The following is an 18,140-nucleotide window of genomic DNA, read 5'->3' as shown; positions in this document are numbered from 1 at the left end:
CATGGCGCCGAAACGTTCTAGGCGCAGCAGAGGTCCGGATTCCGTTCCGTTCCGTTATACGGCGACGAACATATCCTCCAGGTGCCGCTAATTCAGGTCATGTTTTCGTTCCCCAACTAGAAGGAAACAAGATGACAATTTGGAAGGTGCTGTAAAAAGCACCTTTCTCAGATGGAAGAAAAAAATAAAAGCTAATGGAAAGAAACAAAAAGTGATTGTGAATGATATTGTTTCGTCGGATAGGTGTAAGAGAAATAGTGTTTAGTTTTTGCTGTTAATTTTCTTCTGCATGGCTCCTACACAGCCGTCAACTGAGCTAGACCAGGCGTGCGTCCACACTATGGATTCAACACCGCGGTCAGAAGAGATATTGTTTCACGAGCTGGTATAGCCATGCCGCGTCCATTTCATCTTTAAGTCAATGGAACTTAATCAATGAGAGGATCCATATGTCAAGAGCATCGTAGATGAAGTCTAAGATGTAGGTAACGATGACGTTTTAGTAAATGCTGACGACCAAGTGTTTCGTACGAAATGTGAGTACCCTGACGAACCTGTGGACCAGCGCGCAATTGTTAGCATCGCTCTCCTATCGGCGAGAATATTACAGAATTGATAACCCCGCTTCAGGCTGCCGGGGTCTAGAGACCCATTTCAACAGGCGCACACATAGGAGGACCCTTCGTATTTCCTCGCTTCTTATTCTTCCGCGTGCACATCACCCAATCTACGTCCTATCCTTTCCGCCTTCTTGCTGTCGCGAGGTGTCTGCGTCAGGCAGGGCTGCGGCGGTACGAACGCTTCAAGGAGCGCTGGCGGCATACCCGAGGCAGCTGCGCTTCCTTCTTCCCGTTCAGTACAACCAGGCGCAAAAGGTCGGCAAGAAGGACGAGACGCAGTAATGATACATCGGGCATTGCCCGCGCTAACTTCGTCGTTAACCATCGGCGTCTGAGAGAGGGCTCGTTTTGAGCTATTCCTGCTTCACTACTCTTCTGCCCCGCATGCAGAACTGCGTATATATGAGCTGGACATGCGACTCTGACTTGTTTTTTTGTTTTTTTCTCTACGTCATAGCAAAGTACATATTCCCATTCATCGTGGCTATAATTCAGTGAGGCAATGCTACAGTCGGACGAAAATTGTTCATCAGCTACTCCGCCTAGCGGTGGTGTATGCGTGCGACGTTGTATGCGGCGAACAAGCAATCGAATGCGCCGTTTCTCAAGCCACAAAATAAACGCCTTCCTTTTATTTTTGCTCTGTTCTGCTCGATATGTTAGGGGTCGATATGCCGTTAAGCACGCGTGTAAGGCACCTGCGTTGGGAGAGAACATGTGAGAAACAGAAATCGCGCAGCTAAAGTGGCTGTAGTGGAGTTGTCGTCTGGTGGTTACCTTTATTTAGCGCGCCATCGCACCGTTCTCTTTTCTTCTATATTTTCTTTTCCCGGGAAATACGCCTCTGCCGCGCATGCGGCCGGAAATGGTATACCGATATACAGAGCGTGGCTGAGAGACGGCGGCGGGGCGTGTTCCCGGACCACTTCCGTCATTTGCCAATTGCCGCTGCTGTTCGGCAAACGGAGCATGTCCGAACAGCCAGACGGTACAATGAAATTCCAGTGTCTCAAAGGAAAAAAAAAAAAATGGTAGCACCGCGGCGCAGAACAGGGCCAGCCAGCGTTTCTGAATCCAATTGAACTTGCTTGAAAAAAAAAAAAAAAAAAAAAAGAACGTTTGTATTAAGCAGTGGACTTTCTACTGGGGTTGGTGCCCGGCCAGCCGAAAAAAAGTAGAGAAAATTTTCCGTTGCTGCGACAGAATTTCTGTGCGGCTTTTAACAGGAAACCTGCTGTGACGAGAGAAATTTCTGTATCCAGGGCAGAACGAGAGAAATAAGATGGCTACACAGTATGAAAGAGCATCGAACAAGTCTAGAGGGGGAGTCTCAGTTCGCAAGCCGAGCCAACGTTTCGACAAGGGGGCTTGCGATAAGTTCATAACATCAAAATTTTCAGTAGTTACAACAGAAAAATACTGCAGAACTACAGACAACCGAAAACTACGAAAAAAAAAAACTACTACAGAACAACAGGAAAGTACCAAACAACCACAGAAAGACCTGACGTGTACGACTGAAATACAGAATATTTTGTCGTATTTTAGACCCGGTTCTGTAGTTTGCATTTTTTTTTCGACTGGGTGTGTATACACACCGGGTATAGAGTTCGGCAGAGCTCTCGCAACACACTGCGGCGCCACTGACATTCTGAATGTTACGCTCAGCGGGCGGAGGGCGCCTCATACGCGATGGTGACGATCGAAACCATCACTCATGTCCTAAAAAGAAGAAGAAAAAAAAAAACGACGAATACTTTGCATCGATATGTCTTTTTTAAAGTTTGCGCTTTACTTTTTGAGCTCTATTAAAGAGAAGGGGGGGGGGGGGGGGGGTGGACAACGTTATTTTGAACATATGAGCTAAACTGAACCTTGTGCCAACTGACACTGCGTCAACAAATCTCTATCTGGCCACATGTGGTCCCATGCAGTGACCGAGACACTGAGTTCAACTTTCTCGGCCGGCGGAAACGAACCTTGCCAGGTAAAGGCCTCATTCTATGTACGTTTAGAAGCTAGCCGTTCGTAAAGCGTGTGCCTCCCCACTGACAGTTGTGAGGGCTTAACGGCGGCGAACCCCTTTGAAACAGAGTAAAGGGACCGAACCGACGTCACCAACCATCAGCTCGCCTATGCAGTGCTGATGGTCTCACTATGGTCCTTAGTCTCGCGCACCTGCAGAGGATGCCCTAGAGGATGCCCCTGCGTGGAGCGACACCCATTGGCGAGCGTGCGTGCCGCGCGCGCTAAGCGACCCCTATACGCTCTGCAGACCAAGCGGACAGGCCACTGCAAATCCGCCCGTCGGAGGTGGTCGGAGGAAGCAAAGAGTACGCAACATGGCGCTAGCGTGAACCGCTTGCCAGGGACCCACATCACGCGATGCTTGCCCTCAAGCGCGAACGACGGTGCGCGCCACCGAGCACAGTGCTACAGCCAAGAACACCAGAACTAAGCTTGGTTCTGTGTCTTCTTCTTCTTCTTCTTTTTTTTTTTTTTTTTTTTTTAAGTAACGCTGGCATCGTACGCGCTTTTCTCACATGGTGCTGGAATATCGACGCCCTTTTTGTGAGTTGATGCAAGCAACCCTAGCTCGCAGCCTGGACTGCTATTGCAAGTCAGCTTTTCAGTCCGTTTGGTCGCCGAGCGGGCAATATGGCGTTTGAAGAAATGCTTCTCAGTTCCTGTGGGGGAGAAGGCTTAGGAGGAGGAGCAGGGGGAGGCTATCCCAGTTATTCAACTTTTTACTGTATACGGTCGAGGAGCTTCAAAGGAGCGAGCTTGGTATGACATTATTGTTAATGAGACGATCGATACGAACGTGGTCATGGCTGTTTCGTCTCGCCTAGGATGTCAGAAAAAGAGAGAGAAAAAAAAAACTTAATTTCTTCGATCGCCTCCATCTTACGTTTATTTGCTCGTACAGTATATACTTCCTTATTTCCCATTATTATTTCTTTCCTGGCAGTGTTCAAAATCACATTGGACAATGACAATGATCCTATTGACAATGACAAAAGACGCAGCCGTATTTCCCCTGGGTTATAGCAGCTGCGTTGCGGCTGGAGGATTACACAGAGGTGCTTACTGTGCATGCCCGGAAAAGTGCAAGGTGCGGTTCGGTCAAATTGTAAACAGTCTATATAACGTGGAGTTCTGTTAAACTATTTCTAACAATGTTGAGCGATGAAAAAAAAAAAAAATCACTGCAGAATTGCTCGGAGGATGAATCGCGAGAAGTCCGTGCCAGCCCCAGCGGCGCACCTGGCATCGTAACCTGCTCTATTCCAAAGCGAGATCAAAGAAGGGGCACATGCAAAAAAGGAAGTAATGACAATCGAACCATAAGGTCTTCGCCCACGTGTTCCGGTAATTACTATTTTTCTCAGCCATGATGTTTCATTGGAAAACAAATAAAGGACACGCGGCCTCTTGTGCCGTAAACAGAGTTAACGCTGGTTTGGTGGAGCATGGCAATAGATTGCTTTTTTTCTGCTCCACCCCTGCAGATCACAGTCTGGGGTATGCCTGAGGGCACTGCACTGAGTCTGCGTGGAGTAAAGGAGCTTTAAAACAGAACTGGGACCAAACTCCATCCCACTATGGAGCTTATCCGGTCGAAATTTGCTGTGAAAGCCCTTTGTGGCTTTTTTCTCTCGAGTATTTCACCCCAGAAGAGCCGAGCATCACGTCAGGGAAATCCTGCGCCCGTTGAAAACCCCAGCACCTCTCGGATGCGAAATTCTGCCACAAGATCATCGTTCCTTATAGTAAACCTCGCAGCTGAACAGCATATGGAAGTAGCGCTCATTGTGTCGTTTCCTTTAACGCCACTGATTAGGATGAAATCACCGCCTTCACTGAGCCGCGTTCGAGAACATCGCATCTGTTCATGTCCGGTGTGCAGAAAGCTGCGGTGAAGCGCTGTTGTGTGAACCCGTCCCTTTAGTTTCGAACCCCGCTGTTCTCGTGCACGAGCGAAGTTCTTTATCGAGCTGTGAAGCGAGGCCACGTTGTGAAAGTGCGCGCTGCTCAACTGTGTAGCGCACACTTTTTCAGCGCAGCATCCGGCATGCGTGGTCCATCAACTTCGTCGCTCTCGGCAAGCTCATACTGGAATGCTTTTCTATTGTGCAGCCAGCGGCTTGCCACAGGTAAAACAATTCATCCTTATATTGGGAAGCGGACCTGCTAAATTAAGGCTCAGCGGTCGATGGCCTGCAACTAGACTAAAAGATTAATGCTCACTGATGGGAAGCGAAAGGATATGGCACCACACTGAACACAGCAGAAAGTGCGGTTACGTCACAATTTTGATGCGAAATCATCTGCGTATTTTCTCCGACATCATTTTTCTCAGATCGAGTTACGGCGATGGCTTTTCGGCCGTACGAGCTGTATACACTTCGCGTGGAAAGAAGGAATTCTCTGCGCCCGCCTCGGTAAGGATGATGACGCATGCTGGCCAGCGAAGCGCATTGGTTTTTCAACGGGACCTATTGTGAACGTATTAGGCTTAGATGCTGAAGCCTGCCTGACTCTGAACAGCTTGGCGCTGAAGCCGACGTCTGGAGCTGCGAGGAAATGGCGCAGGAGATTCTTTCAACGTTGCCCAAAAAAGAGCCAGTGAGGAGGAACAGCGCGTACACAGTGTCCACGCCCGTGTCTTTGTAACCACGCACAATGGACATTTCCCGTTATACAATTCGGGTCAGTAAAAACAACAGCAATCACTGTGACTTCACATGAGCTGTATCGCTTAGTAGCACCAAAGTGCGGATACGCTATCGCTGTATTGACACGAACTACAAAAGTATTGTATTAGCAGGATATGGGAGAAACACAGTGCAACATGTTTGGTCAGTGCATTGTTCAGCACGAGACAATTTCGATGGTTCGACAATTTCATGCCTCATATACACGTAATTATATTTGTAGAAGCAAGTATACGGGAAACAAGGTATATAGTAGACAATGTGAGAAGCCATGAAAGAGTGCACTCTCGGGTGAGACAGGTCTTATTCTACAACAGAAATAAGGGAAGCACTGATTGTGCCTTCACCTACGTAGCACGAATTTGAGTGCGGCAGGAACCATGAATAAATAATGCAAAACTTTCCATCGATGCGTCTTCCACTGTACCAGGAGTAGTTGATAGGAGAAACCAACAGGATGAGAACCACACCCGCTACTTTCACACCCAAAGTTATCGTCTTCTTCATATTTTGATGCGTACACTGCGCGTTAACAAATAAGGATAATGAAAAATTCACTCCATACATTTCAAATACTTTCCGACAACTCACGTACTCCAAGATCCCAGACAAGCTCGTTGCCATGCAAAATGTCAGATAATCTGCTGCATATGTCTGCACATTGACCACTCTCGTCCATCGGCTGCCGTGCTGTTGTGCAAAGAACCTCACGAGCGAAGAACTGGGCCGGTCAGCGAGCCCTTGTTCTTCTGCGGCGCCACGTACTACGTCGCCTCGGAACATACTCTGGAAGTGGCTCACAAGCTTTTCACCTCGAAATTATGCCGAGAAAGGATATCGCGAAAACATTGTCGGCACTGCGCTAGCAACGAGGAAGCCAAGTTTCCAGAAGAGGGCTGCACTGTAAGCTCCGCGACACTTTTAGACGAAAACCGGACGTCGGTAGTCGCCCCGTAAGAAACAGCGAAAAGGCCATTCCGCGTTCCGTTAAACATCGCACAAAGTTGGAAATCTCATAGTATTACACTTGGACCTCTGTGCAAGCCATAAATCAACGTTCCCATCCATTTTCGTTGTACCTAATAATGCGCTGACTCCCATTGCAGTCACGTCATCACAAAAGGGCGGAAAGGAGGAACTCGGGCTAAAAGAGGAATCATCTCACCGGAGGAGGCAGGAGGTCCCTGCCGATGGAGCCCAGCTCACTGGCCGGATAGTCCATGCCAGCGGCGGCGGCGGCGGCTTCTTGGGCCTTGTCCATGACAGTAGCGGGCGTGTTTGGCGGGAGCACCTGCAGCGAGCCGACTGGAGCCGGCCAAGCGGCGAGGCCCCGTGACGCCGTCCGAAGTAGGACAGTGCACTCGCAGCCAGCCAACCAGGTTGAACCGCGAGAGCGCGACCCGAGGAAAGCCTCATTTTGTGCCTTCCCTCACCGCGGCGCGCCTCGGCGCCTTTGTGGCCCACGACGCCAAATGTCCGGCTTCGCCTCACGCGGACACGCCGACGCACCACGACGCGCCGAGGAAGCCCAGAAGAGTGACCCTGCTGCACGCACCTCGCGAGCTGCCGCGGCATGCAGTACACACTTCCGAAAACACTTCGCGGCACAACAGAACGCGTGCGCACAGTTTTCAGTGTCGCAAGAATAAGAGCGCTGAAATCCGTGTCCCACGCTTCCGAGCTTGTCCCGAGATACGCGGCCGGATGCGGCACTCTCATTCGTGCACTGCAGACCTCGTAACTTTTCTTTTTGTCGCGGGAGGTGAAATCACGCTGTTGCGCAAATCATTATTTTCCTGAATAGGCATTAGACCAGAGAAATGCCCCCTAGACCTGCCGAAAGAGTTTACGCACACGAAACACCGCGTAAATTACGTGTCGCAGTAGTGGCGTAGAGATAGAACATCCGCCTCGCGTGCAAAATTACCATGGTTCGAATTCCTGCGCAGCTCGATTCAACACCAGATAAAAAAAAAAAAAGTACCCCGTGTTGGTAAATGGCTGTACCCCAGGTCTGGGGCAGAGCCCTGTGACCACAGCCGGGAACGCAATCCCCCATCAGGACAGTATGTGGGCACCCTAATGTAGGAATTGGCTGCTACCTCCTTATGATAATAAAGTCTCCTGCCTCAGTCCCCAACTGACTACGGCGGCGGTCAGACCTGTGACGCAGCGGAGGCTCGTTGAACCTGAAAAGCTGTACAAAACTGAACCTGGAAAAGTTTAACGCTATAGTCTAGCAGTGCTGTTCGGGGAGTTTGCAAGCGGTCATTGAATGGGATATCATGAGGCCGAATGAGGCATATACAGTAGTAAAAGGCGGGTGTGTATAAGCTGTGTTATCATGGCTTAACGGAGAGACGAGAACTAGATGTGGGATTCCCCATCAGCAAACATATAGCTGGTAACATTAGTAACAGCCTGCCCATGCACCCGCTGCAGTGCAAAGGCTTCTCACATAACCTTTCACTTCACCCGGTCCGGTTCCATCTGCCTTCACATAATCCCCGTAAACTTCCTAATCTCATCCACCCACTCCACTTTCTGTCGCCTTCCGCAATGTTTGCCTACCTTCTATCTAATATCCAGTCTGTTACCCTTAGCAATGCTCTGCCCATGCCCATTTCTTCTTGATTTCGACTAGAATGTCAATAACCCGGCCGCGCTTGTTTCCTGACCCCCTAATATTATGCGCGCTTCTTGTCGCTTTACATTGCACCTATAATTTTCCTTTCAAATTTCCTCCTACGATGTCCCCAATGTAGGCTGAACTCTTTTCTTTAGCCTTCATGTTTCTCCCCTGTGTGAGCACCCGTAAGATACAGCTGTTATAGCAGGTGTTTCAAAGAAGCCCACCATTAATATTTAAAAATAGTTTTTTTGGAATGTGAAGACGGCTTCTGCGTCACAACTGCACCAGTGCTCACGAATCTCAAACAACAGGTTAAGAATGTTAACTAGTAAGCTGGCTGACTAATTTCTATAATTAACCTTTAACTATTACAAAGAGGCGTCTAGCTGCATCTACATGTCTGTGACCGGCCATTAGTGCAGTTATATCAGTTTTTCTTTTAATTTCAAGCACGCAATTACCTTCGGCGTTGTGGCCCAACTAATTATGTTTATCTCGCGCCAAAAGACTGGCATTTTCGAAAAATCCGTGATCTAATCACCATCCCTAGCGCTGTCAATCAACGGCGCAAGTGATGTCACCTCTCTCCCGCGCTCACCACTTCTCCAGCCCACGCGGGACTGAGGTGAGGTGGCGTGTGCGACTTTTTATGACGGCGCTGGGGCCAGTGCTCAGAGCGCGGCTTTTAGGGCGTCAGCCCTATACTAAAGGTCATGTAGTCGGTAATCCACGGTCATGTGAGCCATAGTTTCGAAATGGCAACCCTTCGCATAGCAACAACGTGTATATATATATATATATATATATATATATATATATATATATATATATATATATATATATATATATATATATATATATATATATATATATATATATATATAGGCACGTCTCTTTGCCTAACACCCTTGCTTATGGAGATTTTATTACTCTTTTTTTTTTATGAAGAAATATGGTTGCTGCGCAGCCACTATGAATATCTTAAAGCATTTTCACATATAGCTCATCTATTCCGCACTGTCTGAATAACTCCCGACAGTTCGACTGAGTCAAACGCTGTCTCGCAATCTATAGATCCGTCCGATTCTGCTGCACTTTCTGCACTAGTTCCGTTAAGTTCTGCGGAGGTGCCGCAAACGTGCAGCAACAGTTCCGGCAGTTCGCGTGCAGCATGTGCACAGGCTGCTTCCTAAACGAAGGGTAGCTTTCAGGCGCCTCGCCGTCTGCTATAGGGTTAGCGTCACCGACAAGCTGCGATCGACCGTGCACTGCTCACATCAGCCGGTACCAGCATCCCGAACAAGGAGGCGAATTCCCAAATAGCAGGTACATGAACCCCTCGATGCAGCTGGCTCGAAATGCACATGTTCACCTTATACCTAGTGGCACAGGCAGAGGCATATTATTTTCGGTTACTTTTGGATAGCCTCACCATAAGATATGTCCTGGGTCCCCTTCTCTTCTTAATCTACATCAATGACTTCCATAATGACATATCTTCTGACATACGTCTATCCGCAGATTACTGTGTTATTTACCGACCCATTAACAATAATTCAGACGTCGACATTCTGCAATGCGACTTACAAGCAGTTGAAAAGTGATGTAAGACGTGGTGAACGTCATTAAAGGTTAAGAAAACCTTGCTACTTTCTTTCCATCGCCGTCATTCTTATGTATCCCCCACGTGTTTTTTTGGCACTCTGCAATATCTTCTGAGTCATCTTGTAGATATCTCGAATTTATCTTTACACACAATCTGTCATGGCCCTCACACATAAAGCAAATAGCTAACGAAGTCAACCGCATCCTCGGCTTTCTTCCTTTCAGTAAATGCCATCGCTTACAAATCTCTTATCAGACTAAAACTGGAGCATGCATGCTCAGTTTGGGACCTTCACGAGACTAAACTTTCTAACACACTTGAATCGATCCAAAACCGCGCAGCCCGATTTATCTTCCATGATTATTATTCCTATACTAGTGTCGCAGCCAATGTCTAATGCGAACTTTCCTGATCTAGAAACAAGACGAACATACATGTGTAAAATAGCTAGACTTGCTCTTTGTCAGCTTGCTGACAATATCATATCACCTGCCCACTGTCACTCATCCCGTACCGGTCACTCCAAGTCTGCATACCCTCCGCATGCGCGCACATCGTCGCATCTCCATTTTTTTTTTTTTTTTTTTTTTACAGCGAAGGACTGGAATGATCTGCCTGAAGAAGTTGTGCACCACTCCAGTTCGACCAATTTCAAGACTGCTATCAAAAACCTCCTTTTGTGAAGCCGCCCACCACTCATGTAAAACCCCTACACAGGGACATTTGAGGAATAAATAAATAAATAAATAAATAAATAAATAAATAAATAAATAAATAAATAAATAAATAAATAAATAAATAAATAAATATGCATCATACTGCATGCACGTGTTTGCGTTTTAGACGCTAAATACGCGTCGCCGTTCTCGTTGACGAGTGGAATAATTAGGCCAAGTCTCTTCGGCGTTTACCACAACATGCAAGCCATCTTCGTGCAAGCACTCGTCTGCTTCCATGCAGCGGTGGCAGCTGCACAGTTTTATACCTCACCGCTGAGGAGGTGCACAGTTTTCCTGAACTTTTCGCGAACTGGACCTGCACGAAGTCTGCACTTTTTAAAACGAACGACGTCCTGTAGAAGGCGCCATTATTCAGCATTGCAATGAATGGTGAAGTGAGGCACCACAAGAACCAGCAGGTGAATCGAATGGACCTTATGAAGGTTCTATTTTGGGGTTGATTATATAAGAAGTTCAAAGAGAGGATAACAAAGGGCAACAAATTGGATTCCAGGGGAAGAAAAGCGTAGCAGGGGGCGGCACAAATTAGGTGGGCGGATCGTTTAAAAAGTTCGCAGGGGTAAAGTGGATGCAGCTTGCACATGACCGCGGGTTAATTGGAAGAATATGGGAGAGGTTTTCTCCCTACAGTGGGTATTGGCCTCGAGATAGAGCAGAGTCGCCACCTTGCGGCTCAGCGGCAAAACCTAGTCAGTGTGGAGGCGTTTTCGCGTCGCGTGCCAGCCCGCAGTGATTTACGCGCGCGCATGCGGCGTGTACAGGAGTGTTTTTGTTTGTTTCGCGGTTCCTGTGAGATTTTGCTTACCTATATGCCTCTTGCAAAATAAATATGAACACTCTTTAACCCTACGCTTCATTAAAAATATATATATATATATATATATATATATATATATATATATATATATATATATATATATATATACTTGTCCGTACCGAGCATATGTCATGCTTGGATAAGGACATCATCCATCGCGGTCTTGTAGTGGTCTTCGGCGCTTGAGATCCTTTGACATGCAATGTCTCAAACGAAGTGGTACTGTCGTTACCGCCGTGTCAAAGCAAAACAGGTCGCTGCCGTCAATAAAAGTTAATGCAAACGCTCAGAAATCGCATATTCCCGTTTCTGTTTGGAATACCGCAGCTACTAAAACATATGCCACCGCAGACTGCTTCATATAGCAGAATGCAGTTTGAACAGGCCACTCTATGCCTGCTATGCCGTCTGTATGCACGATAGAGTTGTGTGAGTACTTTTTTTTTCTTTCTTTCTTTTAAACCTCTGTCGCGGTGTCTGAATGGTAAGGGCGCTCGACTGCTGATTTCTAGAACGGGGGATTCAATCACATCCGTTTCGAAAGGCGCTCCTCTGCTGTGGGATTTGACTGCATAATAAACAATCTCACATGGTAAACGTGGTGTTAATAACGAAAAAAAAAAAAAACGACACCAAAACCAGCCTCAGCAATCATCCGTCATAGCCGATGCCGCTTTCATGCACTAAACCTGGGCCAATATGCATTTCTTTTCTATCTATCTTTTTTTTTTTGTTGTTGAAGGCTTCTGTGCATCCGTAAAAGTTTTAGTGAGCACATTTTGCTTTAGAGAAATGCTCGAATGTTTGGGAAACATATTCACTGTACCTAATTGTTACCCTAAATATTACATAATACACCTAGATTAATGTACTTTACTGGTATCCTATTATAATCATTATAATCCCTTTTCGTCCAAGTGCTGTCTTCCGAGCAAACTCGTCGTTTCTGACAAGGGGAGTAAAACAGTTTCATGCGGGCTTAAATATCAGTGTTTAGTTTGGGAATAAATACATCTTTATAGTCGCATGATAAGATGACCTCCATTTCTTTCGGAATAGATTTACATCTGGCATCTTTGTTGGAAGCAACCCTAATATTTGACTTCGCATAAGATTTAATAATTAGTCATAAACAAGTTTTCAGCCTGTAAAAGTGCTTCCCACAACATGACAGTGCCCATGCGTAGTTTATAACGATGTCTTCGCAGCGAGTAATTCCTAGCTTGCACTTTAACGCTGCTGAAAATTAATCGCTGATTATTGTAAGTTCTGTCAAGTGTGTAGAAGTTCTCTCACACGGTGCAATTTATTGGCATTGCAAAACAAAATAATTAGACTACTAATTTACCGTTATATATTAACATCACACACATCAGAAATCCCTTATACTTTCCTCGGTTTCAGGAAATCATTTACAGTTAGTGGTGCATGCAGTAATACACTATCACATTCTATGACAGTGGCCGCAAAAAGCATCTCGGCAAATTCAATCCACTCAGTGCTGTACACGTGAACAATCAGCTTTCCTGTGCGGCGAGGTTTCCTGTATAGTGTCGGCGTGATCTCATTTTTGGGGAATACTTGCGCGTGGTTGTCTTGCCCAGAGTTGATGTACACTCAGTCTAAAGCAACTCGCCATGCAGTGCGCTGCCAGTGCTACATTTAACCTGCTTAATCCTCGAGTTAAGTACGATATAATGAACCAGGCTTTTTCGATTCAATCTAAAGTACTGCAGGTATCTGCGTGGGCTTGACACTAAATTCGCCGGTCTCACTTGCACGAGACACGCGCAAACTGTTTAAAAGTCGATAAGAAAAACAAAGCTGTCATTAGGCAGGCCCAAGCATTAGGCGCGTGAGCGCGGTACAGCGCCAGAAACGTGCGAAGTAAATCTAGAAGTCTGGTGGCTGCGTGCTTTGTTTTCCTAAATCCGCTCTTCTTCTGCTGCATTGGAGAAATCCATCGATTTTTTTTCTGTAATATTGCAGAAATACTGCAGAAGACACGTTTTCATCGCCAACAAACCCGCCGTAAACTCGGAAGCGGACCTACGCAGCGTGCGTTTCTGCGAGCGCCGCCGGCTGCCGATCCACACTACCGGAGTGACGGTGGCGCCACCTCTAGGTCGATCTCGCGGCGAATAGTTCGGCTGCTGCTGCTGATGATATTCCGAGCATTTTACATAACCTAGATATGTCGACTCAAGATGATCTTTTGTCGAACAGCGTTTACGAAATCCTCTTGTCCCTTTGGTTGGTGGAAGTCTAAGGTTATACTGACTTTATTACTTTAGTAAATACCGTGTAAGTAACGGATGGTAAAGTGTAGTAAGGTGACTGTCCTGGATATCCTATTTCTTATTGATTAAGATACTATTAGCGTTGTTTCAAGGTTCCAGTACTCACGAAAATCATGATGCACTGCGTATACAGGGTGGCCAGTTTTTCTAGCACGATCTTCCCACTGTCCTTCGACAGTTCTGGATTTACCTGTCCTCTCCAGCTGCTTCTGTCCTTTTCATTGGGCCTCATTTACTTCTTTTTTCATACTGGCGGAACGTCTGACCTCCCTGCACTGCCACCATTGACTTTATCTTTCTGATTACTTCGGCTATTTATAGATTAGTGCAGAGCTTCTACTTTACTACTTTATCCATATTGAAAATTTCATTAACCGCCTTGCCTCTTAGCTCGTGAATCTTAATTTTGCATATATAACTAGTCTCCTCGGTACTGCTTTCAGGTTCCCGCCGTTCAAAGGATGCTCAACTGTCTCAATATTATACTTCCTTTTGTCGGTTGCATTATGCTTATTAGGTAACTTTGATAGCTATGCCGATTTTATCCTGTCTGTAGCGCTGGAGGTTTTTATGCTTTGACGTTTCTTAATCAGATATTTTCTCTCCTGAAATAGTTTACAGGTATCCTGCCTAACTATCCTACAGCCTACTTCTGCTGCGCACTCTGTGATAATCTCTGTAAAATTGTTGTCTGATTGTACACTAAGGTCACCTTCCTCAGTTAAAGCCGAATATCTGTTTTGCAGCGAGATCCTGGGTTCCTGTACTTTTTCTCTCCGCTAGCTCCTTGATGGTTTCGCTAGTTTCTTCCGCTCCCTCTTCAAGCCTAGACTAACTTGAGACCTTAAGATCGTATTGTCACTGCATCTCACCTTTCCAATGACTCTGCCAGGGTCTATGCACAATATGAAATATACTTCATTTTAAGCATCTCCGCTAGAGTTTTTCCCATGTCCACTTCCCGTTTGCGAACTCTATCAGTAACTACTCCCAGCTATACCTAAGGCCTATGCCACAGTCGTCCACTGCCTGATCTCCAGCTTGCTTCCTGCCTACCTTGGCATTGAAGGTGCCCATAGTGTGTTTATTTACCCACTGCTGATTCTACCTCTTCATATCCTTTGGCTACCAGACCGTCATGACTAGATGTAGGAGTGTAAGCCTGAACCCCCTTGAATTTATACCTCTTTTTAAGCTGAATTATACGGTACCTGTCACTCTCTCGTTAATTCTACACAACTGCTCTTCGTTACTAGCTCAAATGCAAGAACTATAGAGAAAAAAGAGTGCAATAGGATTACTAATATAGATAATCTAGTCGAAGTAGCTGAGGAATTCTTATTCAGTATGAGAGGTAATCAGGACGATGAAGTAGCGAAGAGCAATCAGGCGTTCCACTGGTAATGAAGAACCAAGAAAACCTTAGAAGCAATGAAAATGGGGAAGCAGCTGGGGAGTATCAGGCAACTACAAATTTGTTTGAGGACAGTGGAGAAAAACTCGTACCAGAAAAACTGTCCGCCGTCTACGCAATGCCTCATGATCGCGAGAGTATAAAAATATTCGAAGAATGATAGCATCATCTTAATCCACAAGGAAGGGGACATCTAAGGCCTAAATATTACAGAGCGATCAACTTGCCATCAATTAGGCACAAGTTACTTGCGAAGGAAATCGGTAATGGAATAAAGACAACCTTAGAACCAAAAGGTCATGCAAGCTATCGTAAACGCTACTCGACAATACATCCTATTCACATTATCATAGAAGGGACAGGAATAGTTATGGACAGGAAAAGGTTAAAAAAATAGCCCACCCAATATAAAGGCTTCACAGATTACGAAGAGGCATTTTTTAGTCAAGATATCGGCAGTCATGCAGGCGTTGGGGAATCATGAACTATACGTAAAAGTACTGGAAGGTATCTACACAGCGGCACAGAAACCACAGTTTTCCGTACAAAAAGTAATAAAATCTTAATAAGAAAAAGTGTTAGGAAAATGGGACACAATCGCTCCAATTATCTTCGCCGCTTGCATGCTTAGAGGAAACATCAAAGAAAACAGAACAAGGGTTGTAGGAGGAGCCTCAGTTCCCAAACCAACATTTCCCCCCTGAATCCTTGTTCGTGTTTATATATATATATATATATATATATATATATATATATATATATATATATATATATATATATATATATATATATATATATATATATATATATATATATATATATATATATATATATATATATATATATATATATTGTGCGCCAATTCCTTCCCCTTGTGCTACCCCAGAGGAAATACTCATAGACATGGATTGGAAACATATAAGGATGAGGGTTAATGTAGAATACATCATTAATCTGATTTTCGATGAAGCCTTGCTAAGTAACTCAGGGGACAAATTACAAAGGATGAATAATGACATAGACAGGCAAAGAAAAACGGTAGGCCTAAAATAAATATGCAGAAGGCTAAAGTAATGTCCAACAGTTTTAGAGAAGCAGAGCAGTTTTCGATATGTACGATGATCTGGGAGTGGTAAGGGAATACATTTAATTAGGACAGGTAGTGGCTGTAGATGTGGACCATGAAAGGGAAGTAGCTAGAAGAACAAGATTGGGAAGGCGCACATTTGACGAGTATACAATAAGATCAAGAGTGGCATCTTACCAGTATCCATCGAGATTGAAGTACATGTGTAACCACAGGGGCACACCTACTGGTCAGAGATGTGGAGGCTAACGAAAAGAGTTGATCTTAATTTGAGGACAACACAGAGAACTATGGAAAGGAAAATGATAGGAGTAACGTTAAGAGACTGTAAGCAGCAGAGTAGGCCAAATTCTATACGCGAGATAATGAAGTTCTAGTCGAAATCGCTAAGAAGAAATGGTAGTGGGCAGGGCATGTACCACGAAGGCAGGATAACCGATGGTTGCTATAGTTATTGACAGGATTCCAAGAGGAAGAAAACTTAGAATGGGGCGGCAGAAAGTTAGGTGGGTGGTTGAAATTAGGAAATGGGATTAGGCAGATTCAGCTGGCACGTTAAATAGAGGCATATATGAGATATACTTGTCCTGAGTACGGTCAGGCTGATGATGATGAATAAGTTCGTGATTTTGCCTTTAGCTGGGAACCATTACCGGCAAAGTTCCCATGCGCATCAGTTGAATGGTGCGCCTCCGGCGATCAGCTGCGGTGCCTCACTCTTGTCATTTTCGGCGACTAACTCGCAATTATAACCCAGCCGCCGCTTCCCGTAGCGGATTGGTACGCCTGCTTGTAGCAAGTTATGTCGTATACACTCGATTAAAGGTTGGTTGGTTGGTTGGTTCACAGGAAGGGAAAGGCGCAGTATCTGTCACACTTGCTCTGTGGACACCTGAACCGCGCCGTAAGGGAAGGGAGGAAGGTGGGAGTGAAAGTGGAAAGAGAGAAAGGGGAGCCGTACTGGAGGGCTACGGAGTAATTTCGACCACCTGGGGATCTTTAACGTGCGCTGACATCGCACAGCACACGGACGCCACTTCGTTTCGCCTCCATCGAAACGCAGCCGCCGCGGTCGGGTTCGAACCCGGGTACTCCGGCACAGTAGTCGGGCGTCTTACCACTGCGCCACCCCGGCGGGGCTGATTAAAGGCCGCAGTTCAGCTATTTCGACGGGGTGCAGCCCTTACACGAAGGCAGCACTTTCAGTTCGCTTTTTTTTTTTTCAACTATATTTCGCAGAAACGGCTTTATCCATACAGTCTCAAGGTATACATCCAGCGCCTATATTTGCAGGCACTGCTTTTCATCGCTATCGTTGTCGCCACTGCTCGAGCTCAACTCCTGACAAGCTCGTAAACAGTCGCAGTCAGTTCTATTAATTTCATTCGAAATGTCTTTGACTTGACTTCAACTCGAGGGATGCATGCACCACGAATTTTTCAAGTGACGTATACCTTGTGGTCGGCTGTTGTCATCCGCACTTAGTGCAGACGTCTGAATTCTGGTTTGAATGGCGCACACCTTAACAGTCAGTGCGTGCTGGAAGATGTCGGTAAAGGTAATAATAAAATGGTAACACGCCACTGTCATTACACCTGACAGCTGCTTGGGGAGCGTGCCGCGCTGCTGGAGAGCGTGCGGGAGCACAGTTCTCAGTCGAGTGCGCCCGGTGGGGTGATGGCAAGGACTGCGACATCCTTCGTTGCCGAAAATGCTACAAAGCGCTCCACTGTGTGTGCCTCGACAGATATATAGCTGTGACGTGGGCCATGTTTGCATACTACTTACATGCTGCATTCTACGGGTAGACGCTGTAGCCCAATAAAAACGGCCTTATTAGGCACCTCGAATGGTGAAGTGTTATAGTCAACAGCGATTACTTATGCCCGTATAGTGTTCAGCGAGAATGTCTCCGAAAACGTAATTGAAGAAAGTGTTTTAGCTGAAACTTAAATATCGACATAATTATCGCGCGTGTGCGTGCTCGCAGATTTCACCGCAGGGACGCAGACGCCTCGCCAAGTTGCACCAAATCGTCGGTAACTCCTTTTCATCCCCACCAATTTATTCCATTCAGCGGAAACATTGAGGGCCTTAGTGTCAAATGAAATTGGGCTTCGGACCGCATGTGCGGCCGCAGACGATCGTAAATTCCTATTATTTCAGTGCGAGACCATAGAGGACGAAGTAGGCAGTTGGTAGCATT

At 45.9% G+C, this 18,140-nt stretch overlaps 1 protein-coding gene across 2 annotated transcripts in view; it reads right to left on the bottom strand.

Moving 5' to 3' along the window:
* LOC146205187 (uncharacterized) overlaps nucleotides 1-18,140 on the bottom strand; it is a 106,704-nt gene that overhangs the window by 37,638 nt on the left and 50,926 nt on the right. Inside the window, exon 1 of one of the 2 annotated variants that reach the window (XM_084589876.1) lies at nucleotides 6,504-6,876. The exons of the other annotated variant lie outside the window; for it this stretch is intronic. Within the exon in view, the coding sequence (XP_084446002.1) occupies nucleotides 6,504-6,599 (96 nt within the window). The 5' untranslated portion in view covers nucleotides 6,600-6,876. Of the gene's footprint in view, nucleotides 1-6,503; nucleotides 6,877-18,140 lie in introns of those variants that run through there. 2 annotated transcript variants of the gene reach the window in all.

This window comes from Amblyomma maculatum, chromosome 1, assembly GCF_055883805.1.
Source record: "Amblyomma maculatum isolate TAMU_Amacu chromosome 1, ASM5588380v1, whole genome shotgun sequence".
In the NCBI taxonomy this organism is placed as follows: domain Eukaryota; kingdom Metazoa; phylum Arthropoda; class Arachnida; order Ixodida; family Ixodidae; genus Amblyomma; species Amblyomma maculatum.
The sequence above is the reverse complement of the archived record's forward strand: the minus strand, read 5'-3'. Positions and strand labels throughout refer to the sequence as shown.